At 43.9% G+C, this 25080-nt stretch overlaps 2 protein-coding genes across 8 annotated transcripts in view; one reads left to right on the forward strand and one right to left on the reverse strand.

The window, feature by feature from the left end:
- The window catches only part of LOC117356859 (E3 ubiquitin-protein ligase RNF19A-like), an 89222-nt gene extending 72741 nt beyond the window's left edge, over nucleotides 1-16481 (reverse strand). For 2 of the 5 annotated variants that reach the window (XM_033936657.1, XM_033936653.1), the window contains exon 1: nucleotides 16363-16481. The gene's annotated coding sequence lies outside the window, so the exon portion shown is untranslated. Of the gene's footprint in view, nucleotides 1-1449; nucleotides 1483-1857; nucleotides 1989-15788; nucleotides 15924-16362 lie in introns of those variants that run through there. The other 3 variants (XM_033936655.1, XM_033936654.1, XM_033936656.1) reach the window with 3 other exon arrangements.
- The window catches only part of ZNF513 (zinc finger protein 513), a 75054-nt gene continuing 66031 nt past the window's right edge, over nucleotides 16058-25080 (forward strand). Inside the window, exon 1 of one of the 3 annotated variants that reach the window (XM_033936650.1) lies at nucleotides 16058-16659. In XM_033936650.1, the coding sequence (XP_033792541.1) occupies nucleotides 16389-16659 (271 nt within the window). In that variant the 5' untranslated portion in view covers nucleotides 16058-16388. The other 2 variants (XM_033936651.1, XM_033936652.1) reach the window with 2 other exon arrangements.

Here is a 25080-nt window from a genome sequence, read left to right on the forward strand (position 1 = left end):
ACATAGAAAGGAGCAGGGGAAAAAAGGTTTTTTTAAAAAAAATTGCTGATTTTCCAGGAGCTGCTAGAATTAACAGGTAATTAAAGTCATGGCAAATAAATTAAAGACCTTTATGTTCTCTGTTCAGCTGTTTGTATTATTTTTGCTACTGGACAGTAAATGCAACGATGAATTACAGGGAGAGGTAGAGAGTGTAATTGTCCTGGACCCATGACTGGGGTAGGGGTGGGAATACAAGGCTGGGTTAAGTTAACGTTAAAAGGAATGGGAGCGGCACCATGATTGAGATACCTCCCAGGGTGCAAGGCACCCAGAATCCCTGACCTCATTACCTAATAGCATTAGCTGCCGAAAGAAACATCCTGAGCATCAGAATCCATCTGCTAAATGTACCCGCTACCTGGGTGAAGTGTCAATAAAATGGGCAGCTGCAAACACACTTCATGATCATACTTATCTCAGGAGGTTTTTGGTTACTTGGCATGATTTTAGTGACAGCCGTTTAGAATGCAGTGCACTGGAAGGTCCACATTAGCTCCCTAAGATAGAATTGTTTGTCACTCTATGGCAGTAGTCTCAAACTCAAACCCTTTGCAAGGCCACATTTTGGATTTGTCGGTACTTGGAGGGCCTCAGAAAAATAGTCAATGTCTTATTAAAGAAATGACAATTTTGCATGAGGTAAAACTCTTTATAGTTTATAAATCTTTCCTTTTGGCTAAGTCTTAATAATAATATTGTAATTTATAGCTAAAGAGACATATGATCAAGAAACTGTTTTATTTTACTTTTGTGATTTATGATAAACATACCGAGGGCCTCAAAATAGTACCTGGCGGGCCGCATGTGGCCCCCCAGGCCGCGAGTTTGAGACCACTGCTTTATGGGCTCCTTTTACAAAAGTGCGTTAGGGCTTTAACGTGCGGAATAGTGCGTGCTGAATTGCCGCACGCACTAGACCTTAACACCAGCATTGAGCTGGCGTTAGTTCTAGAAGTGTAGCGCGGGTTTAGCACACAGTAATTTCGTGCGTGCACTAATTTCTTTAGCGTAACTTCGTAAAAGGAGTCCTATGTGTTTGAGGATCTCTAATTCCAAAGATTCCACTTGACTACAAAGTCAAGTATTGCTTTCTTAGACTGTGAGATAGGATGATATATCAGTAGCAATAATGCAAGACAGCGGGACACTTGAGTTTGTCTATTCCCTAAACAATGCTTGTATGATTGATTCATATTGGAAAAACATTCTTATAATGTAGCACTAAGAAAGCACAGTGAAAATAAATGAGTGATACTGTCTGCAAACACTGCAATTTTGTCCTGGTGTCACAACCTTCATCTTCCCCCACCCCAACCACAAATCTGAACTAAAGAACACTACAGTCTGTAGTCCCCCTCCCCCCTCCTATAAGAACTGACAAAAGAACAAAGCGTATGGATAATTCACCTTTCCTGACACATCACAGTCTCTGGGTTTCCCCATCCCTAGTCAGAGCCAAGGCAACAATGTCACAACATCAGGATGCTTTCGTTCCCCCTCTGAGAAAGGACATCCCTCCCTGCTCTAGAAAAGCAAGAGTCTCAGCGCTTCCTATTCCAAAAGCCAGCACGGAACATATTGAACTCAGCTGGGAATCTTAAGTCAAAAGGGAAAGCAGGAAGACAGGGAGTGGCAGATCCAGCTCCATCCTATGGAGGAGAAAAAAAGCATGACATCATGCCCTTCAAAGAGGAAAAGTGAAGGATTCCCCTTCCATTGAGAAACACATCCCCTCCTCCCCATGACATCATGCGTCTAATACTCAGTCTTGCAGAGACTGGGACGTGCGGAGAGAATGGGCGCTGGCTTACTTACCCTTCTCGACTCTCAGGCTCCAGGCTCTTGAAAACACTGCTGTCTGCAGGAGCTTCCCTTGCCACTAACATCTGCAGCTGGTTTAACAGCTCGGCCCCTCCCGCTGCTCAACCACTTGCTTCCTCCTCCCCTCCCCCCCCACCACTTGTCCCAAGGGTTCTGCATATGTCACGAATCTGAGGGAGACCCAGGCAGATGCTCTGTTTTATCACAAAGCACTCTGGGATTTGTAGTGCACCTCTGGGAGGATTTGGATCCTTTAAGATAGACGAATAGATAACCTGCGCTGCTCTCCCTTTTACAATTGCGGATGTGAACCCCATTTGCTCCTCGTTCTCTCCTTTTTCTGTGCTCACTTGATTTCTTTCTAGTTTCTCTCTCTACCTCACTTATTTTTACTTGCATGCAGTACTTTACAGACATACTGTACATAATAACCTCTTCCCTCTTGGGCTTACAGTATAAAGAATACAGAGTAGGTTTAGAGTTAAAACTGGGAACCTGAAGGAGATGAGCTATGAGAGATAGTTGAGGTTAATGAAGGTAGGCAGAATTTTGATTCTAAATCCCTCCCCTGCTTCTACTTTTCCTCAGCCCTCTTGTCCTGCTCTTTTCTCTCCCCTTTTAGGCCACGATTCTCAAAAATCCATGTAAAAAAGCGACGATCTGGTAACGCAGCTGTTTTGATACCAAATCTAAAAACCCGAGACATTCTTTAAAAATCATGCATGCAAATAAGGTCGGCAGACAGTAGCGAAGATTTGCTAAATTTGCATGGTGAAAAGTGTTCAGTATCAAAGTACTTCCTCCAGTTGTGAACCGACAGGGAAAACAAATTGGGACCATCATCACACTTTTCTTCCAAGTCCCATTGTTCGGATCGCCCCTGCACAAATATCAACATACACTCCTCCTGAGGAAGCCATTTCGGCGAATCTCAGGTCTGGGTAGGGGAGTGATATGATGTTTTAACCTCACAGAGCACTTTATCACATAAAAATTGAAAAAACAGAATATCCCGAGTGGACCAATTGGGCTGAATAGCGATTCAACTTACATCATCACTCAGAAGATAAGTGATATTTTTTTATAACTGTTTATACATCTGCATTGCAGTTATATCAGTGCATACATACTGTAGTGCAGATCAGTAAGCTTATAAAGTATAATATCACTATTATGGGATTTGGAAGAAAAGTGTGATGATGGTCCCAATTTGTTTTCCCTGTCGGTTCAAAACTGGAGGAAGCACTTTTATACTGAACACTTTTCACCATTATTATTAATAATCAGCCAGTAATTTAATATACAATATGCTATATAATTTTGAGTAATTTATACATTGAGCATATTATAAAAACTCTTTGATCTTCTTAATATTCATAACTAACAAGGGTCAATTTTATAACAGAGCAGTGGCGTACCGAGGTTGGGGCGGTCCGCCTTAGGGGGGGTGCACAGCCGGCCCGGTTCCTGTCGCGCTCCCTCTCTCCTTACTTAAGGTGACCAGCGAGATGACCGAGCAGCAAACCTCCCTCGAGTAGCGTCGGCAGCCACAGCACGCTAAACAGGCTGCTTCGCGGCTTTCTCCTGCCGGTGAGTCCCTCTGCCGCGTCACTGATGACATCATCAGTGACGCTTCACCGGCAGGAGAAAGCCGCGAAGCAGCCTGTTTAGCGTGCTGTGGCTGCCGACGCTACTGGAGGGAGGTTTGCTGCTCAATCATCTCGCTGGGAGGGTCGGAAGGGTTCAATTGGGGGAGAGATAGGAGGGTCAGCGGGGGTTCGGCTGGGAGGGGGGAGAAGTAGTCTGCCTCGGGTGCTCCAAGGCCTGGCGCCATTACCTTCTTCGGGCAACAGCAGCGTTTACAATTCGCTGCTGTTGCCGGCTTCAGGCCTTGCTTTCTGCCGGGTCCTGCCTACTTACTGTTTTCATGAAGATAAGACCCGACAGAGAGGAAGGCCTGAAGCCGGCAACAGCAGTGAATGCTGTTGCCCTCTGAAGTTCAGGACACCAGGCCTTGGGTGACAGAAGGAGGAAAGGGAGCAGAGGGTGAGAAAATTGGGGAGAGTGTTGCTGTACCCAACTGGAGGGAATGAAAGGAGATGCCAGGGCTTGGAGGGAAGGAGGAAGGTATGCCAGACCAAGGGAAAAGGAAGGGGGAAAGGAAGGAGTAGATGTCAGAGCATGGAGGGGGAGGGAGAGATAGAAGAAAAGTAAAGGAGAGCGATGCCAGGAATCAGGGAAGGGATGATGCTAGACTGTGGGGTGGGAAGGAAAGAAAGGAGAAGAGAAAGATGCCAGAGCATAGTGGATGGGGTGGTGACAGAGAGAGAAAAACGGAGAGGTGACAGAGTTGAAATCAATCATGTACAAAGGAGAGAAGGGGCATGGGATAGATAGTTTATGGAAGAAGCATAGAAAGAGGGAAGATGCCATATGGAAGAGAGAGAGAGAGAGAGGGTGGACACTGGATGGAAAGAGCACAGAAGGCAGTGAATGGAAGGAGCGAGATAGAGGGTGAACAATAGATGGAAGGGGTAGAGAGAGGGAAACAGACACTGAATGGAAGTGTGGGGGAGAGGAGGGACAGCTGCTGAATGGAAGTGTGAGGGAAAGGGGGAGCAGATGCTGGAAGGAAGTGGGGAGGAGAAAGAAAAAAGAGCACATGCAGGATTGAGGGAAGAGGATAGAGTTAGTTACTGGAAGGGGTGAGGGAAAGAGGTGGCAAGCTATAGGTAGACACAGTGAAACAGGGAAATTGAGGACTGAATAGTAAAAAAAGAATTTAGACAGAGGCAGAAAATAAATTGAGAAGGAAGACCAGAGAAGAACAGGAGGAAGGGAGCGGAGAGAGAGATGCCAGAGCAGGGGGAAAGGAGAGGATACAGATACCAGTCCAATGGGGGTGAAAGGAGAGATGGAAGGGGGAGGCATGCAGTTTCTGGAAGGGGCATAGAAGGAGAAAATGTGCCATATAGGGGCAGAGAGATGGCAGACAGTGGATGGAAGGAAGAGAGTAACAAGAAGATGAGGAAAGTAGAAACCAGAGAAGACAAAGGTAGAACACAAATTTTCTATTTATTTATTGCTTTAGGAGACGTACCACTGTTTCTGTGGTGTTGCATTGTATGCAGAGTCCAACTTCTTGCTGGTTCAATTTAACCTTTGTCTATGTATTTCTATATTATCCTCCCTTTTACAAAACTGTGGAGCGTATTTTAGTGCCAGCTGTGGTGATAGCAGCTCTGATGCTCAGAATTCTATGAGCATCAGAGCTGTTACCACCGTGGCTAAAATCCACACTACAGTTTTGTAAAAGGGGGAGAGGTTATTTTGTGATGATATATTCCATACTAGGCAAAGGTGTTTTCTGTGTGTTCAAAAGACATGCTTTTTTGTTAGGATTGACGGTGTAGGATTGATCTGTACTAGTCTGGCTTGTTTAGTTTTACAATGGGTGTATTGCTGTTGTACTTCTCACTGCAGTATGTAAGATGCTGCCTTTTCCTAGGTACTCATGTGTGACGTGTGGATTGTTACTAAAAATCATGTTTTTCGGACAGATGGGGGGTGCCAAAAATTGATGGGCCCCGGATGTCACACATGCTAGGTACGCCACTGTAAGAGTGCTTATTAACATTCTCAAATGGTGTCTACTGTGCTTATTTTATAAAGGCAAAACACATCCAAAATTCTAATAATCAAAAAGAGGGAAGTAAAATTGTAAAAAAATGTGATGGACCATGAAAAATGGGGATGTATGCTGTAATATGACTGTACTGACTTCCCACTACATTTTCATCATAAGTCCAAAGTAATTGTGCAAACATAAGGCTCTTTTACTAAACTGCGCTAATGGATTTAGTGGCTAATGATTAGTGGTGCTTTGTAAAAGCTCACATAAAAGTCACATTCTAAAAACCTTTACGGGCCAATCTAACTGATCTCCTCCCTCTTTTACAAAACCGTAGAAGCGGTTTTTAGCACAGGACAGTGCGCTGAATGCTCTGCGCTGCTCCCAACGCTCAAAGAGTTCCTATGCGTGTCGGGAGCAGCACAGAGCATTCAGCACTCCGGCCTGTGCTAAAATCCGCTTCCGCAGTTTTGTAAAAGGGGTGGGGGTGGGGGGGGTTAATGAGTGAACTCCTGAAGATAGAACACCACCCCCACATGACTGTACTCCCAAAGGGAGTTCAAACTTTAAACTTTGTCTTCTTGTATCTAAGTACTGTATAAGTGAACCTCTATTTCATATGTCAAATTTAGAACCTGACAATAAATTCCATTAACATTAATTCAATAAAGAATATTTTCATATATTTTAGGTTTGCTGTATTACTATTCAGGTTTCTGCATTTCTGGGCACAGTAAAAGAAATATAATGAAGAACTCTCAGTGGAAGTTTCCATAGCTGGTGGAATCTAGTGTGTCATGTTTTCTCAGAATGTCTACCCAGGCTCTGATGCTCTAAATTCCCATTAAAATCCCTTAGGTGGCTGTAGTCAGTGGAATAGTAAGGGGGTGGGGTAGCGGACCGCCCCGGGTGTTGTCTTTGCGGGACACTAGTGCCTTTCCTCCTCTCTGCTCCCCCACACCTCTTGATATGTTTGCCAGTTTGAGCATCTTCTACCTGCTGCTCAGGCCGGCCTCAGCTCCCTTCTGACATCACTTCCTGGTTGCAAAGACCAGGACGTGATGTCAGAAGGGAACCAAGGCCGGCACGAGCAGCAGGTGGAAGATGCTGCTCGTGCCAGTGAACATTTCAAGAGGTACTCGAGGGGGGGGGGGGCGCTCAAGCAGCAGGGAAGAGGGGGCACATGGCACAGCGATGTTGGGTACCACTGTCCAGGGTGACAATCTCCCTAGCTACGCCACTGGCTATAGTGCTGCTAAATTTAATGATTTCAAAATGACAAGCGATGCCCAAAGAACCTTGCACGCAAATGAGGTTCACAGAGGTCCACAAAATCCCATCCGATCAGCCATTGGAGAAAGCGACTGACATGTGCAGAATAGTCCACAGAAAGAGGCATTAATATCCCCATATACCAGGAAATGCTACGTCGTAGGCACGCATGTGTCAATCATAGGCATGCTAATGCTGTTGGATGGAGGGGAAGGGGAGTAGAACTACAAACTGTGCAATTGACAGCTTTCAATGAACATGCATAAGACACACCTTTAATACACGCATTTTGAGATGCGGTTTTAACACACATATGCTTTTTCATTTGCTGTTTTGAGATTTTTTTTTCCAAAGGTAAATATAGGATAAATTTACTGAGAAATATGACAGTGACATAACATAGCATCGTATTTATAAACTGCATAACCGTAAGTTCAATGTGGTGAACAAAAGATTAAAAATAACATAACCTAAGGATGATTTAAACTAGTTTGCTAAATATTTTGAAAAAAGATGAGTTTTCAATTGAGTTCTAAAGTGCTTGTAAGAGCAAGCACTATGCAACAGTGGCCTAAATTCCCTGTCATAGAAAGCAGCCTTGAGCAGACGGAAAATTAAACAATGTATGTGATTCTATCCTATGTTTATGGAATGCTATGAGAAATCTATCGGTCATATAGTTAGGAGCAATACCATAAGCAAATTTGTAACAAAGACAACCCAGCTTAAACAAAACACACGCCTCCACTGGAAGCCAATGGAACTCACGGTAGAAAGGAGATATAGGATCATATTTCTTTAGACCATAAATTAATTTGACCCCTGTATTTTGAATCAGTCTAAGCCTAGCCATCTCTTTCTTAGTACATGCAAGGTTTTTAAGTGTGTGTGTTTTATTTTGTTTTGAAAATTTCCATATTGTGCAATCATCTATCCCTGCCCCAGACACAAGCGCCTGAGATGCGCTTCTAACAGTACTGGCACCCCTGGACCAGCCAGCATCACCAGATGATGTCAAAGCATCACCCAGAGAGCTCATTTTAATATTAATGTCCTCGTACTACATTTGCATAGCGGAGGTGGAGGCTACTATGAAGCAAGGAAAAGACTGCGGTGAGCCATTATGTGCATTGGTAGGTAGTGGTGTACCAAGGGGGCGGGGGGGTAGTCCACCCCAGGTGAAAGCCAGGCCTTGGAATCATGGCCCGGGAACTTCCCTTCTCATAGCCCGACCCTCGCTTACCCGACTGCAGCAGAAAGCAACCCGCAGAAAAGATCGCGAGTACTTTAGCGATCCTTGCAGGTTGCCAAAGGCCCCTGGAGTTGTCGTCCCTCTGCCATGGTCCCGCCCCTTCTCTGACATCAGAGGCAGGATCGCGGCAGAGGGACAACAACTCTGGAGGCCTTTGGCAACCTGCAAGGATCGCTAAAGTACTCGTGATCCTTTCTGCAGGTTGCTTTCTGCTGCAGTCGGATAAAGGGAGGCGCGGGAAGTCAGTGGGGAACACACAGGCCTTCCCGGGGGAAAGAGTCCTTCGGGGACGACGACAGCCCTTCGGGTGCAGGCCTTCAGGGGTGTGCAGCCTTCAGGGGTTCAGGGGGGGGACAGGCCTTCAGGTGGGGGTGCAGGCCTTCAGGGATGGGGTGTAGGCCTTTGAGGGGAGGTACAGACCTTCGGGGGAGATACAGGCCTTTGGAGGGAGGTACAGGCCTTCAGGGGTGGGGTGTAGGCCTTCAGGGCGGGTGCAGGCCTTCAGGGGGACAGACCTTCGGGAGGAGGCGCAGTCCTTCGGGGGTGCAGGCTTTCAGGGGTGGGGTGTAGGCCTCAGGGGTGGGGTGCAAGCCTTCAGGGGGGACAGACCTTTGTGGGGCGGTACAGACCTTTGGGAGGGTGCAGGCCTTCAGGGGTGGGGTGTAGGCCTTCAGGGCGGGTGCAGACCTTCGGGGGGAGGTGCAGGCCTTTAGGGGTGGGTTGTAGGCCTTCAGGTGGGTGCAGGCCCTTAGGGGGGGACAGATCTTTGGGGGAGTTACAGGCCTTCGGGGGGAGGTACAGGCCTTCAGGAGTGGGGTGTAGGCCTTCAGGGGAGAAAGACCTTTAGGGAGAGGTGCAGTCCTTCGGGGGGTGCAGGCCTTCAGGGGTGGGGTGCAGGCCTCAGGGGTGGGGTGCATGCCTTCAGGGGGGACAGACCTTTGTGGGGTTGAGGTTCAGTCTTTCGGGGGGGGACAGGCCTTCAGGGGGGGACAAACCTCCAGGGGAGGGGGTCCTGGTGTAGAAGTACACAGAGGGAGGGAGGGAAGGGGGGTTCAAAGATACATGCATATGCCAGACTTTGGGGGGGGGAAGAAATAATGGGTCTAAAAACAGAGGAGTGGGAAAAAGATGGTGGATAATGGGATTTAGGGAGGGAAGGAACAGAAAGGGAGCGAAGTTGGACACAAGGGATGGTGTGGAGGGGGGAATAGAGATACTGGATAGGAGGATAGTTGGGAAGAGAAAGGGAGAGATGGTGGACCCTGGGGTGGTGGGGAAGGAGGGAGAGATACTGGATGAAAGGATAGTTGAGAAAAGATGAATCTGTGGATGGAGACGAAAAAAAAGGAAAGATGTCAGACCTCCGGGGGAGGGAAGGGAAACGGAAGTGGAGGACAGAGATGGCAGATGGATGGTTAGCACGGAGAAAGAAGAAAGAAGGAGACCCTGGCAAGCAAGACAATCAGAGCCTGGGACCAACAAGAGCCTGGGACCAACAAAATTTAAATATTAATCAGGTGGTCTGGGAAATTCTGCTGAGCAAACTCCGGGCCTATTTCCACCCCCCAGTTAGTCCACTCCACTCAACTGGTTCACACACTGAGTGGGTCTTTGGGTGTTGTGCCTGGGTAGTTGTTTTGGGATCTCTTCCAGTGGTTTGTCAGTATCTCCTTGTGGTCCAAGGAAGGAAACTTTGTTAACCTTAGCATTGACCTTCAGAATATGTTTATAACAGTGCTGCTTGTGTGGCATTAGGCTATGTAGTGATCGAAAGAAAAAAACAGACCTTTGCACATTTTTGCCCTATATGGTGGGTGTATGAGGAGATTCACATTTCCTGCACAGCTAAGTCCGTGTGAAGTTACCTTGTGCTGTATTTGACATCTAGCAAGGTCTCTGTTTGGAAGGAAAAATCTAAGCTTAAAAATGAAGTTGCCAGAAGTTATGCTAAAAGCAGATAGCGTAGCTGGTTTTAAGAAAGGTTTGGACAAATTCCTGGAGGAAAAGTTCATAGTCTGTTATTAAGACATGGGGGAAGTGTCTGCTTGCCCTGGATCGGTAGCATGGAATGTTGCTACTCTTTGGATATTGACCAGGTACTAGTGACCTGGATTGGCTACCATGAGAATGGTCTACCGGGCATGATGGACCATTGGTCTGACCCTGTTAGGCTATTCTTATGTTATATTCTCATCTATAGGGGCCTTTGTTTTCACTTCTTATTTTAATGTATTTCTTTTTCTGGGAACTTATCAGTGTTTTTTATAATGGGAACAAAAATGGAAGAAAATTAATGTGTGTGGAATGGGGGGGGGGTAACTAATTTCTCCAACTAAATAAGTTTACTTTGGTGTTCAGATGCCAGGCCATTAAATTGGATATACTAACAGTATAGGATCCCTAGAAAAGAGGTTCCCAAACTTTTTAATGTCTCCTTTTTTTTTTTTTTTTTACCTATCTTCCTCTTTCTTTCACCCCTCCCAGTATCCACTTTCCTCACATGTTCTTAAGATAAGCCATGCTATGTCAAGCCAAGTTCCTTGGGCAGTCTGCATCATAAGTAGCTGGCAAATACCAAAGAGTAGATAATATTTTTCACAGTTGATCTGAAACAATGTGATGGCTTTTACTGGTCTTTTCATTCAGCCATCTCCATTCTGTTCTCCATACTCCCTCTCTTTTTGTTCTCCTCTTCTTGGGCTATCGGTCCCAATCCTAACTCTTACCCCACTGGTTCAAATTGCCACCTTTCCAATATGGTCGGGTTGGGCCCATGTGCCTCAGGCCGCGCCCCCAGGTGGGACCTAAGGCTCCAGGGCCTATTCTGATTGGCCCACGCGCCTTAGGCCCCACCAGTAGGCGGAGCTTTAGGATGGATGGGCCAATCCGGCCTCATTCCTTCGTTGGCTGCCTGCCGGACAGGCGGGTTTGGCTCCCGTCTGTCCGGCCAACTACCAAAGGTACGGGGAAGGGGGGTGGGGGGGTCGTGGGGGTCGCCAGGGGGATCGCGGGTCGGCTGGGGGGGGCGGTCGGAGGTTCTTGGGGGGGCGGTCGTTGGGGGGGAGGGGGGTTTGCGTCGAGGGCAGGAGGGCCTGGGATCCCTCCTGCCCGTAATGTAGTGCGGGGTGGGGTTAGGGGGTCGCCGTGGCCAGGAGGGTTTGGGCTCCCTTCTGGCCCGGTATTGTCGGGAAGTCGGCGGTCCTTCGGGGTGGGGGTGCGAGTGGTCCTGCCGGGGGGGGGGGGATGTATCGGACGTCGGGGAGTCGGCCGGGCAAGAGGGCTTGGGCTCCCTCTTGCTCCGATCGCGGGTGCGGGTGGGAGCGCGTGCGAGCGGTCGTTCGGGGTGGGGGTGCGAGCGGTCCTGCTGGGGGGGTGAATCGGGCGTCGGGCGGGGTGGGAACTATGTTTTAAAACTTTTGTATACCATGCGTGAAAATACGGTAAATAGCGGTTCCTAGAAGGGGGTACATTGGCCCGCGGGGACAAACCTGTTCACCGTTTCCGCGGTCGGTGAATGGCCTTGTCCCCGTCACCGCAGCGACTGCTAGTTTTCTTCCCCGTTTTCGGCGGTGACCCGCGGCTTAAATGCGGTGGCCGCGGGTAAACCGTCACCGTGTCATTCTCTACTTAGAAGCACAAACTGCCTGCACCCTGAACTTCAAGGGAGGTCACTGCTAAAACCCTGTCTAGGCCTACCGGAAGAAAGCCTGGACTAATGAAATGGGAGCCCTGTCAGGTTCCACCTGGTCCTTAGCACACCACTGTGAAAAACTTTCCAGACTATGGCATAAGAAGCCATAGTAGAGGGCACCTTTAATTGCAAAAGTGTTGAGATGACTACATCTGATTAACCGTGCTATAGCAAGGTTGAGCACTCAAGAACCATACCAGAAAAGCAAGGCACCGAACCCAGACTGAGAAGTTAGCGATGAAGAGGGAATTGGAGCCTCCTGTCCCACTGAAGACAGACGAGATCCACATAGCACGGACAATGAGGTCAGTCCAGAGTAACTGGAATTGGGATATGTCGCCATCCAGCGGATGACCCAACCACCCAGAGGCTATATAGAGGGAACACATAAAAGAGTTTGTGAGCCGTCTAGGGCTGAACCAAGGTGTCTAGCCCTAACCCTCCGCTCTCTGTTCTGTGACTGAAGTAACACCTGACCTTAGTCCTCTGCTGAAGCCATCAACCCCAGGTGGGCTGCCTTCAACACTGCACAAGCAGATGGAATGTTGTTCACGAGAGGGACCCTGCTCCCGGAACTAGGACTGATCGACTGAGGAAGGCCACTGATAGAGTAAGAAGAAGGGATTCCACCCAGCGAAACAGCATGGGAGTTTGCTGGCCCATGGGAGTGATTCTTGCGTCCCCTTGATTGTGTATGTATGCCATAGTTTTGTCAGAGAATACTCACACCACTGTTCCTTCCAGAATGGGTTGGACAGCGAGTAACTGTAACTGAATTGCATGGAGCTCCAGATAAGTGATCGACGAATGCTTCTGACAAAAAAGTCCACTGCCCCTGAATAGTGGTCCCCGCAGTGAGCACCCCAATCTGACAGGCTGGCAACCATCATACTAGTCATCCACTCTGAGATCCAAAGAAGCCTGCCTTGGCAGAAAGCCTCCCCCTGAAGCCACCAACCCAAACTCCTGCAAGCCAGCACCATCTAGGGAAGTGGAAGCTGAAGGGGATGCTGCTGCAGAAACAACAAACAGAGGAGGGACTCCACGAGAAAAACCACCAGGAGACAAAAACTGATTCAGAACACCGCCATCCGCCTTATATTTGGCCTGAACAAATGGGAACACATCACCCCCTTCTACTACAAACTACATTGGTTACCATTTGAATCCAGAGTCCTATTCAAATTCGCTTGCTTCTGCTACAAAACTGTTTTTGGTATATCTCCAAACTACCTCAACCCTCACTTCTATTTAAATTGCAAAAATAAGAACTTCCGCAGAATTCATCTGTTCGCCTTCCCCTCCCTAAAACTATGTCATCTCAAAAGGTTCTTCGACAAAACCTTCGCCTTCAGGTAGCTAAACTGAACCCATGGCTAGCCCCAATTGCACTCGATGCCCCCACCTACCTCCACTTCAGAAAACAACTCAAAACCCACCTATTCCCTGAATAGAACCCTTAATACCCCTCTCCTACCTCCCTCACCCCATCCATCATTGAATTGAACTCCATCCTCTCCTTCTTATTGTACATTCCTAACCTGTTAACTTAAATGACCTGTACTTTCCTTTCCTGATAACTTCAATGACTTCATTGTTTGTAACTTTGATTAATTGATGTGAACTGCCTAGAACTCCCTGGGTATGGCGGTATACAAAATAAAGTTATTATTATTATTATTATGTGCGCTCTGGCCCAGGAGATCTACTCCAAGAAGGCTGTCATGGACCCCATCACTTGCAGACAAGGCCAGGCCGAGGGAGCTGGACAGTCCAAGAGATCTCTGATCTGGAGTTGTAGTTTGTGTCCATGTGCCTCGGGAAGAAACACATGACCCCGCTGAGTATTGAAAAGTAGGCCCAGAGACTCCAAGGACTGGGATGGTATCAACTGGAAGTTGACAATTCAACCTAAAGCCTTTAGCAGAGACACTACTGTCTCCACTGCACTTTCACACTCATGTCGAAACAGAGCCCATATCAACCAATCATCCAAATAAGGAGGAACCAGGATATCTTGCCAGCAGAGAAAAGCCACCACAAACACCATCACTTTGGTAAAATCACAGGGTGCTGCTGTGAGGCCAAAGGTCAGAGCTGCGAACTGGAAATGCTGTTGCAGAACAGGAAAATGCAGAAATATGTGATGCTTTGGAAATATTGGAATATGGAGGAAAGCCTCCGCGAGATCCAAGGACTATAGAACTCTACAGGAGAAAGCAGCAATGACCATGTTTACGGCTTCCATTTAGAAATAAAGAATGTGCAGGAAGCGAGTGATGGACATGACAGCCAGAATGAGCCTCCAGTCCTCTGATCATACTTTGGCATGATGAATTATAAAGAGTATCTGCTGAAACCTGATCCATGTTCTGGAACGGGTACTAGTGCTGGGATGTCAAAGAAATGCTGCAAAGTAGTGCGGACCTTTGACTCCGGCCGACATGCCAGTGAGTCCAGAAACATCTTGAGGCAGGCAAAAGAAATCTTTCTTGTGCCCCTCCCAAATAATGTCCAGCATCTATTTATCCGAGGACATGCAAGTCCACTCCTAGTAAAATGAGCTAGACAGTCCTCTGAAGAGCTGTTTAGGAGTCGTGGCTTCCCTAGATCCAGATGTCTGAGGATGTCTGGAATTGGAAGTGTCACAGAGACTGTATCCTTGGGAATATCTCTGGGAGGAATAGCCCATTGATCTCTGATGAAAACAGCAGGAGGGATGAAAAATACTACTGTCTCCTCCTAAAATCCAGCAAGATTTGTTCACAGGGAGAGACGTAGGGCGGCGATCAGCAACACTAGCCATGAGATCATCCAGACCTGACTCAAAAGGAAGCTGACTCTTGAAAGGAAGTCTGCTTAACGTGGCCTTGGAGGCAGCATCCCCAGCCCAAGGACAGATCTAAAGAGGCCATTACACAGACACTGCATAAGTGGTATGAACTTGAATGAGATCAGAAATGGCATCCGCCACAAAATCCACACCTTCCGGCACTAGCTGGGAACAAACATCCACTTCCGCAGAGGAAAACCTGCACAATCTCACATGACAGGCATGTGCCACAAAGGAGGCTGCCACCTAGAAGCCTAAAAAAACCACTTCAAAAATATTTGTTTGTTTATTTATTTATTTAAAAGTGAAATATCCACTGTGTGAGCCTTGGAGACCATGATGAAATCTAGAGGATCCCAAAAAATGGGGTCTCAGGTAGGATTTCTCTGGACATGTCCTCCTTTTGAGGACATGTCCGGGGTTCTGGACAGCTTTTCAAAACACGGCACTTTGTCTAAGTTTTGAAAAGCCTCCCTCAAAAACGCTGTCGGGCAGGAGGGCAGTGCAATGAAGTCATGTGCACGCACTTCCGTGTGACATCATCACATCACATGCGCGCATGTCCTCTTGCCCGACCAGAGTAGACAGCAGGGGGCAGGACTAAGACGTGATGAGGCATGGATGGGTAGAACTGGGCGGGCCTGGGGGGGCGGGTCTAAAAGGTCCAGATTTACCTAGTCTCAGGGTACCAAAGCCTCAGAAAAACGAACTTAAGGCTGAAAAGAACAGGAAAACTAAGCACAGCACCTCTGCACAGTTCACTTTCTGAAGAAAAACTGGAAGGCAGCACTGTCTGTGCTCCACCTCTATGTGGGAGGTGCTCAAAACTGTATTCACACTTGTGCAAGACCACTTTGTGGAATAATCACCATACGTATGGACTCCTAAGTAAATGTAACAGAATAATTTTGATACTGAATTAGTTTACCATGTAAACCCAAACATAGAATCGTAGGTACGATACATTGATAATTGAGGCACAAAATTCATTAATATGCAATGCAAACACATAATAACTAATATCAGAGCACTTAAACATATTTCAATAATTTGTGTATTTTTGCATAATTTCCTAGAAATTCCAGATAGCTAAATAACATATTAAATAAAATTTAAAGCTAGTTCTTGATTTTCCACATGTACCATCTTTTTTCACTAGTGCTATTTAAATTTACGATATCTCAAAAATGGACACAGCCTAATGATACAGAAATCCATTTTTAGGTCTACTACATAAAGGAATTACTTGTCAATGAGTAGCCAGGTAGAGAATGTCATAGGAACAGGAATGGGACAAACTTTGTTTCTGTTTCATTCTCTAATTTTGAGACTGGCTTCAGATTCGCAACAGGTAAATCCAATCCTTGGTTTACCCCATTGCATGCAGAGGATTCCTAACAAGACTAGAGGTCCGGCATGCAATGGGGTAAAACCCAGGTTTAGATCAACTCTATTGAGAAAATATGAAGTCAGTTGGCAACCCTAGCTCCAGCATTATTTAAATCAGTCATTGTCATCTTCTTAAGACAGGTCTTCCAAGTTAGCAGCAGGGAAACATTTTGGTCAATCCCGATTTTAAAACCTTAACATATATAGAAATAAAACAAAAGAGGTGATTTTTTGGACTAAATGCATTAAAAAAATTAGCTTTGGAAGATAACCATTCTTCTTCAGATCACAAATAAACCTTAATCCCTCCTGGAGCTAGGTAACTTTATAGGATTTCCTGGACAAATGCACTTTGCTGAGCTCTAAGTAAGGAAAATAAACGAAATATAGTAAAGAAAGAACCGCCGCTCCCGCTCGGTCCATCGTCTGACCTCTCTAGAGAACTACATCTCCCAGCATGCCCGGAACGGAAGCGGTAGTTGCGCTAGCCGGACGCACCGGCTGTTGTCCGCGCGGACAGAACACACATGAATGGGAGGAAGTGGCTGAGTCAAAGGGCCGCCGCGGGGGACCCGTGCGCTCGGCAGCGGCGGCCGCCCCGAGCGATGGCGGCGGCGGGTCCGTGGTGGCCCCGGCGTTGAGCTGGTTTCCGAGTCCTCCACCGCTGGGCGTGCAGGGGCCCGGCACGATGCCCCGCAGGAAGCAGTCCCACCCGCAGCCCGTCAAACGTGAGTGCGGAGCGGAGGGGCAGAGCCCCGCGCGCCCCCGCCTGCGCTTCCCGGGGAGGGGGGACCTAGACCTCCTCCTGTCTGCGGCTCGCATTGTGAGAGAGAGTGAAAGTAGCAGGTGCCGCCCCTAGGAAGCCCCGCTGGAAGTGACAGATCCGATTTCCCCAGGCAAAAGAGTTGTGATTTTGTCACTGCAATACCTAGGAATGAAGTTAACATACAAGTTGTAGGTGATATAACCTTTTCACCGGAGTGACTGTATGTATACACTTGAGAAGCTTATGCACAGATGTGGATTTCGTCTACAGTTTGTTTGCTGACCCTTCTCTTTTCCATATGCTCCGTGCCGGCGCTGTGATGTGCTGGAAAGTATTTGTTGTTAATAGTCTCTAGACATTTAACGCTCATTCATCTGCCCTGCTCTCTTGTTCACTTTAGAAAGAGTTGCACTTAATTGGCAAGTGAAGAGAATCCACTGCAAATAAATTGTCTTAAGGCATTCAGATACATTATATATAAAGCAATAAAATCTAGACAGAATGAAATAAACGCATTTAATTTAAGGTATCCTCCCAATACCGGGAAGGGCTTGACAAGATGTTGGATTTTAACCAGGTATGGGAAGAGATTTGCTCGAGAAAATTATGTCCTCAATGCATCCACTTTTAGTTAAAACTTGGGGCGATTAGGAGGTGTTCAATCAGTCTGACTTCTCATTTAGCTACTCTGGTACTCGACTGTCTTAAAAATGACAATTGGAGCTGCACCTTCTAACAGGCAGCCAGTGTGTGTGATCTGCTCATTGTGCCTTTGCTTGCTGCTACAGTTGCATATGAACTGCACTTACTAGAGTGGCTTTAAATGAAATCAGAGAGATGAAGCACTGCAGCAGCATAAATAAGGAAATGATTGCTAAGTATTAATTTACTAATTGCAGCCTTTCCCAAACATTGAGGAGTAGGTCATGGACGATATAAAAAAGGTCAAGATAAAAAATATCAATTATTACATAAAATATAGACTCTTGTAAATTAAGTTACAGGCTGATCTGTAAAGCTATAAAATTGGAACCTGCAAATTTCAGCCAAGAAGTGGTAATATGCAAATAAATTATTTAATTCTCTAATTTGGCAGCATGTCTACAAAAAAAATGCTTGTGGCATTGTACAGAAACAGAAGAGGCCTAGCCTTGAAATAAGATAAATCAGCAAAGGAAGAGGCAAGGGAGATGTCTATACCAACCACATTTATTGACACAATAATAATCGTCCCTCAACAAGTCCTTGATCAGAAAGATCAGATGAAGTTCCAACTAGGATCCAAGTTTCGGCAACTCTATCGCCTTCCTCAAGGGACAACAAATAAACCAAAACCACAGTAGGATAAATATAAAATATTTAATGGCAGCGGCGGTAACTGCTCCAATGTTCATAAAATTCCTATGAACGTCGGAGCAGTTACTGCTGCTGCCGGCGTTAAAACCCACGCTATGTGTTCGTAAAAGAGGGGGATAATGCATGAATGATAAAACCCCAGCAATAAAAACTATTAAAAGCAAAGAGCAATAAATATATGCATAGCTGAAACAAGATACCGTACATTAAAAATTGAACAGTAATGCTGCAAATAAAATCAAATAATGCAAAAACAAGAACTTTTTTTTAAAATGCTGAAAACTTTTAAAAGCAAACAGCAAAGAAAATAAACAGAAATAAATATATGCGTAGCTGAAGCAAGAGAATGTGCATAAAATGTTAAACAGTATTGAAACAGATAAAGAATAAAACTATTATGCATATAAATAAAAAAAGAGAAAGTGAACCAAGCGTAACTGACAGATGAACAGAGTAAATATATAGGTGTAAAAATGACAGTGTAACTGTAATGACAAAGGGACAACTGGATGATTAGAACAAACCAAAAGTCAGGAGGAAGCTGAAACTGGTTGAAATGAATAGTGCTTGTAGGCACTGAATGGTGAAACAGTGTTTTCTCAACATGCTAAACGATAGCCAATTAGGAGCTAAGTCCAAGTAGGTCAGACGATAGCTGCAAAACCTTACTAAAAGAACAAAAACATCAAACGGCGAATGAAAATGGTAAAATCATAAACTTAAAAGGACGCTTATAAAGAGAGAGGGAAACGCTGCCTCACAGCATTGGTGTCTCTGAAAAGCAAAATGTGCCAAGAGGCCACGCATGCGTGTATGGACTCTATAAAAAGGAGTCAGGAAGATGAATACGTGGACATGTATATGACGTGTCAGATTGTCAAATTGAGATGACCAGCCATAAAAGGGAGACTTGAAAAGGTTCCAAAGTAAAAACTAAAAAATATTAAATAATAAAATCTAACTATTGTGTAAGAGAATAATAGTTGAGCCAAAAACACTGAATCCTTTAGTGGAGGACCTTGGGCTCAAAGGGGAAATAAAAAAAAATGAATGGGAAAGATGAAAGCGGCATAAGAACTTATTCTGTTCTGAACATGTATCTAATGATCTCAATTTATTTTAGCAAGGTAGGTATAAAAATGAATATAGTAATTTTTGTGGGGGTTTATAAAAGAAGGATGCTATAACGGTATTTTAATGTATAACTTGGGTATTATATTTTTTTAACTCTTTATCGCTCCTTGCATACATATATATTTAGGGAAACTGCTGTACAATGCCACAAGCAAAGAGATAGTCTAACACTTCATAAGCCTCTTTTCTAAACAAGACCAGACTGTCATGTCATATTTCTGATATGAGGAAAGTTGCCCGACTATATTTTCCCTTTCATCAAATATTGTTTACTTACAAAACATCTGGTACATCCTCTCATTACCAAGGTAACGATATGCATATATTACACATACATCATTTGCATACATACACACACACACACACACACACATATACATATATATACACACACACACATATATCGTTTGTCTTATGCACTTTATGACATGCTGCATACAATTCAATGGTTTTATTGATCCCCCGTGAGTCCCACTATATCATTGAACATTATGCATAATATGGGTTTTGCGAGTATTTTTACGCTGCTTCCATTCTCTCAAAGGGACAATTTATAATTTTAATGACCACTAACTTTTTTATTAAACCTTTTACATTTGTACAATAGTCACTTATATACTGCTGGAAACATGTTTATAGTTTGCCATTGACACACACAACACATTCCCCCCCCCTCTCTCTTAACTTGAGGAGCAACAATGATTGGCCACTGTTGGAAATGATGGCAATTCATGGTCTTATAGGCCTTTATTGAGATGGCTTGGGGAAATCCACTGCTTATTCCTAGGATAAGCAGAATAAATCAGTTTTACTACTTGGGATATGGGTTGGCCACTTTGGGAAACAGGATATTGAGCTTGATGGACCTTTGGTCTGTCCCAGTATGGCAATTCTTATTTACAAATCACTGACAGGCCCTCCTTCAAAGACCACAAAGTCATTGCAGGAACATAAGGCATCACTTTATCTACCATACAAAAATGGGCCATGCTCTTTAATGGTTTAAAGGCCCAAATTAGTACATGAGGAAAGGTTAAAGAGGCTTGGGCTCTTCATCTTGTGGGAAAGAGAGGTCTATAAAATACTTAGTGGAGAGGAACAGGTAATGTGAATTGCTTGTTTACCTTTTCTAAAAATACTAGGACTAGGGGGCATGCAATGAAGTAAGTAGTAGTAAATTTAAATCAAACCTGAGAAAATATTTCTTCACTCAACATGCAATTAACTCTGGAATTTGTTGCCAGAGAATGTGGTAAAAGCAGTTAGCTTAGCAGGGTTAAAAAAAAGGGTTGGATAATTTTCTAAAAGAAAAGTCTTTAAGCCATTATTATGAAGGGCTTGAGAAAATTCTCTGCTTATTTCTAGGATAAGCAACATAAAATCTATTGTACTTTTTTGGGAGCTAGCCAGGTACTTGTCCTGGATTGGCCTTTGTTGTAAACAGGATACTGGGCTTTAGTCTGTCTCAGTATGGCAATGCCTTTGTTATGTTAAACTTGATCCAGTACTCCATTGGTAACCAGTGCAGTACATAGAGCAGGTCCCTCACAGAATTCCTGGGCCCCAATTAATCTATGCAGCATTTTGTAATAATTTGGCTTGTTCAGTTATCTTGATATTTGTGAGGAGGAGGGGCGACGGGTTTTGTCGATCCTTGTTCTGTATTTATGATTTATAAAATGACAGCAGTTGTACAGAATATTGTTTCTTTTTATGCTTTAATAAAATGATTTCAAAATAAAATCATAACTATTTGAGGCTTGTGTGAATGGAATCAGAGTTCATGGGGATGGGGACAAACTTTGTCCCTGTGTCATTCTCTAGGAGCCACTTTCACTAATATAAAAATAAAATATATTACATTTTGTAATAATCAAAGAACTTGATATCAAAATATATTCTAAAAGTAAAACATTTCCTTAAAAAATAGGTTACTCTATTATCTGTGAAATAAGAAATTTAAACATTATAATATTTGCATAACATACAATTTAGCTATGTTTGAAGTTGGAGTTGGTACATTTTCACCAACTCTGACTCCAGTAACCCAAAAGTTGCTTCTGACTGACTCCACAGCCCTGGTTCCAGGAGTCAGATACATAGGATTAAAAACAAGCAGGATAAAGATATTAGAAAGGCAGCACTGTTTAGAACAGTGATCTCAAACTCGTGGCCTGCGGGCCGCATGTGGCCCACCAGGTACTATTTTGCGGCCTGCGGTCTAGACGCGATGATCAAGTTTCTGGCCGACTCCCTTGCTGCAGTCGTTTTTCCGTTCAAAGCCATTCCTGTCAGTGCACGGTTTTATATTCGTTTTTGCAGCGTGGAGCATTGCCTGCTACAGCAGGAGAAGTTCATCTATCTTTCATTTTTAATATACTGTTTTTAACGTTTCAATTTTCGCACACGTTACTGCTTAAATTAATTGTATTAAGCATGCATTGACAAGCCTTTATAGTATTATTTCTATTTTGGGCTAATGCCATATTCACAGACCTCTGTTTTTTATCTGCCCACAGCCCAGCGGCTCCTCATTGTGTTCATAGGTATTTCTTTTATAAGAACATAAGAATTGCCGCTGCTGGGTCAGACCAGTGGTCCCTCGTGCCCAGCAGTACACTCCCACGGCGGCCCGTAGGTCAAAGATCAGTGCCCTGAGTCTAGCCTTACCTGCGTACGTTCTGGTTCAGCAGGAACTTATCTAACTTTGTCTTGAATCCCTGGAGGGTATTTTCCCCTATAACAGCCTCCGGAAGATCGTTCCAGTTTTCCTCCACTCTCTGGATGAAGAAGAACTTCCTTACGTTTGTATGGAATCTATCCCCTTTTAACTTTAGAGAGTGCCCTCTCGTTCTCCCTACCTTGGAGAGTGAACAATCTGTCTTTATCTATTAAGTCTATTCCCTTCATTATCTTGAACGTTTCAATCATGTCCCTTCTCAGTCTCCTCTTTTCAAGGGAGAAGAGCACCAGTTTCTCTAACCTCTCACTGTATGGCAACTCCTCCAGCCCCTTAACCATTTTGGTTGCTCTTGTCTGGACTCTTTCGAGTAGTACCATGTCCTTCTTCATGTACTTCATGTGGTCCCTCGGCGCTTTTATATCAGTACTTTTAAATTTCACTATACTCCTGGTTTTCAGTTTCTTTGTATTTTTGGTTCTCCTTGATACAAGTGGTTCTCTGCTCTTCTGTTTTTCCTTCAAATGCATATGCAGAGTAGTATTATTACAGTACTCATGCTTTCAGACTTTGGTTCTTTTGGTTTTCTTTTTTCACGGCATTTGGTTTCTTTTTCTACTCTTTCTTTTTCTACTTTTACTTGGCACCTCAGCTAGCTCTGCATTATTTCATGCATTCTCTTTGCATCTCTGTTGATTTATGGATTCATTCAATATATATACTTTTAATTAATAACATTTGATTTTTTATTGATGCATTTTATGGCATTCATATGTATATTGTGGCTTTCAAACCTATATGCTTATCTAATCTAAGGCTTGGCTTTATGTACCGATTCATCATTCTAAGAAAGCTCGACTCGGTTTACAATAATTATCTTAACAAATGAAAACCATAAAAATAAGTCTAAATTTCAGGAAATTAATTTTCAAAGTGTTTAGTAAATAAAGTAGTTTTTAAAGATTTGCGAAAAAATTGAAGTGAGCTCCTTAAAAGAAATGGAAAATCATTCCAAAGTTGAGAAAACTTAAAGATCAGAGAGTGACTAAAAATCTTGACTCCTTTAATCCCTTTTTTGGAAAGAAGAGATAATTTAAATAGTTGGTTACCTCTTGCTTATGATGGTTTTCAATTACTCTTAATGGACATCATGCATGTCTTTTAATTATGATGATCTCTGTGTACTAATTTTATTGATGTTTACACTTTTGATGGTTTTTTATGCATTCTTTTATGAATATTTGCATGTTTTTTAGTATGAAGGGTTTTTTTTATATGCAAATGCTTTTAATTTATGCTCTCATTTTAATTATTTTTTATTTTATTATGTCATGATTTTATACATGTTTATATTTGCATATTTAATGTTTTTATCAGTCTCCCCTGATGAAGACGTTCTGATCACACTGAAACTTGGATCCTAGTTAGGACTATAACTAGGAATAAAGGCTATCTCTATAAATAAAGATTTACCCACTGGTTGAATAGACGTCTACCTTGCTTTTTATTAAAGAAATGACAATTTTACATGAGGTAAAACTCTTTATAGTTTATAAATCTTTCCTTTAACAGTTAAAGGAAAGATTTATAAACTAAAAAGAGTTTTACCTTATGCAAAATTGTCATTTCTTTAATAAGACATTAACTATTTTTTTCTGAGGCCCTCCAAGTATCTACAAATCCAAAATGCGGCCCTGCAAAGAGTTTGAGTTTGAGACCGCTGGTTTAGAACTATATATACTAGAGAATCTGGCAGCAGATGGGAAAATAATAGCTCTATTATATTCAGTTAAATTTTTGATGCTTATTAAATATATATAGTATATATATATGTGTGATTATCACACAAGGCAATGTAACAATCAAGTAGGTCCCTTGCTTATGCAGAAAAAAATTTGCTCACTTCTAATTAGTCCTTAGAGGGAACAAATTCTCATGCCCCCAAGTTGCTCAGCTATCTGCATTCCTTCCTATCCCTGTTGGGCACATACTTCTATAGACACATTTACAGTGAGATAAAATACTGCATCACCTGACCACATTGAAATGATGCTATCCATCCAAATGACTTTTCATCTCTAAACTAGTACAGAGGACTCTCTAAGATACAAACACTAAATAAAGCATATAATATAGTAGCTTAATAAGGTTTAATTAATTAATCGGCCCAATAATCGGCCCAATAATCGGCCCAATAATCGGCAGAGAGTAGTCCAGCAGCAAGAGGGATACTATCCAGTCTTTTGCACTGAGTGTTGCATGTATGATTTTCTCCCGGTTGGTGAGAAGTTATATGTGTGTGCACACTGCAGTGAGCTCCGAGCTCTCAGAGAATGAGTATGTTCCCTTGAGGCTAGAGTAGCAGACTTGGAGGAGCTCAGGGAGACAGAGAAGTACATAGAGGAGACCTATATGGATATTGTAGAAAAGTCCCACCTCCTGGTAGCCCCTGTGTTGTCTTGGAGGAGAGAGGTCTCCTAGCAGGAGAACATCACCCTGGTGAAGTAAGAAATAATCCTGTAGCCAGAACCAGCCCACCAGGGGATGCAATATTCTCCTGTACCGAGGATGTGTCTCCAGGGGCTTTTGCCCAGGAGGGAAGGATTAGGACAGCTGTTGTAGTTGGTGATTCGATTAGGCATGTAGATAGCTGGTGGGCGTGAGGATCACTAATTCTCATAACTATAGGAGTCGGATGGCCATCTTATTCTCATAACTATAGGAGTCGGATGACAGCGGCACCCTTGGGAGACCCTTGATAAAACACCAGGACGTGTGAAACATGTCGGGTCTGACTCCCTGGGTCTTTGGCTGAGATAAGTACTAAGTACTATTTATTTCCCAAAAGATATAAATGGATACCATTAAGCACAACTAACTTGAAATATTGAATGATAAACTAATTAAAATTGAAAGACAAAAGAAATCTTTACATATAGAAAACACTAAAAAAACTTTTTATTTCAAAAAACGACAGCCAATGATGAAGCACCACAATATGCTTCCCGCGATATGAAATACTTTGAGCGGTGGAGTGGTGGGGCTGAGGCATCTTTTTGAAAAAGAAAGTTTTTTATCCAGACATTTACTAAAAATGAGATAGAGCATCTTTCAAACTGAGATTCAAGGGAAAGCCGACAGTCGCCCAAGAGTGGCTGGTTTGGTGTGAGGTATCCTTGAAGGATACTATTGAAAAAGGATATTTAGAGAGTT

Source organism: Geotrypetes seraphini, chromosome 3 (assembly GCF_902459505.1).
Source record: "Geotrypetes seraphini chromosome 3, aGeoSer1.1, whole genome shotgun sequence".
Lineage (NCBI taxonomy): Eukaryota > Metazoa > Chordata > Amphibia > Gymnophiona > Dermophiidae > Geotrypetes > Geotrypetes seraphini.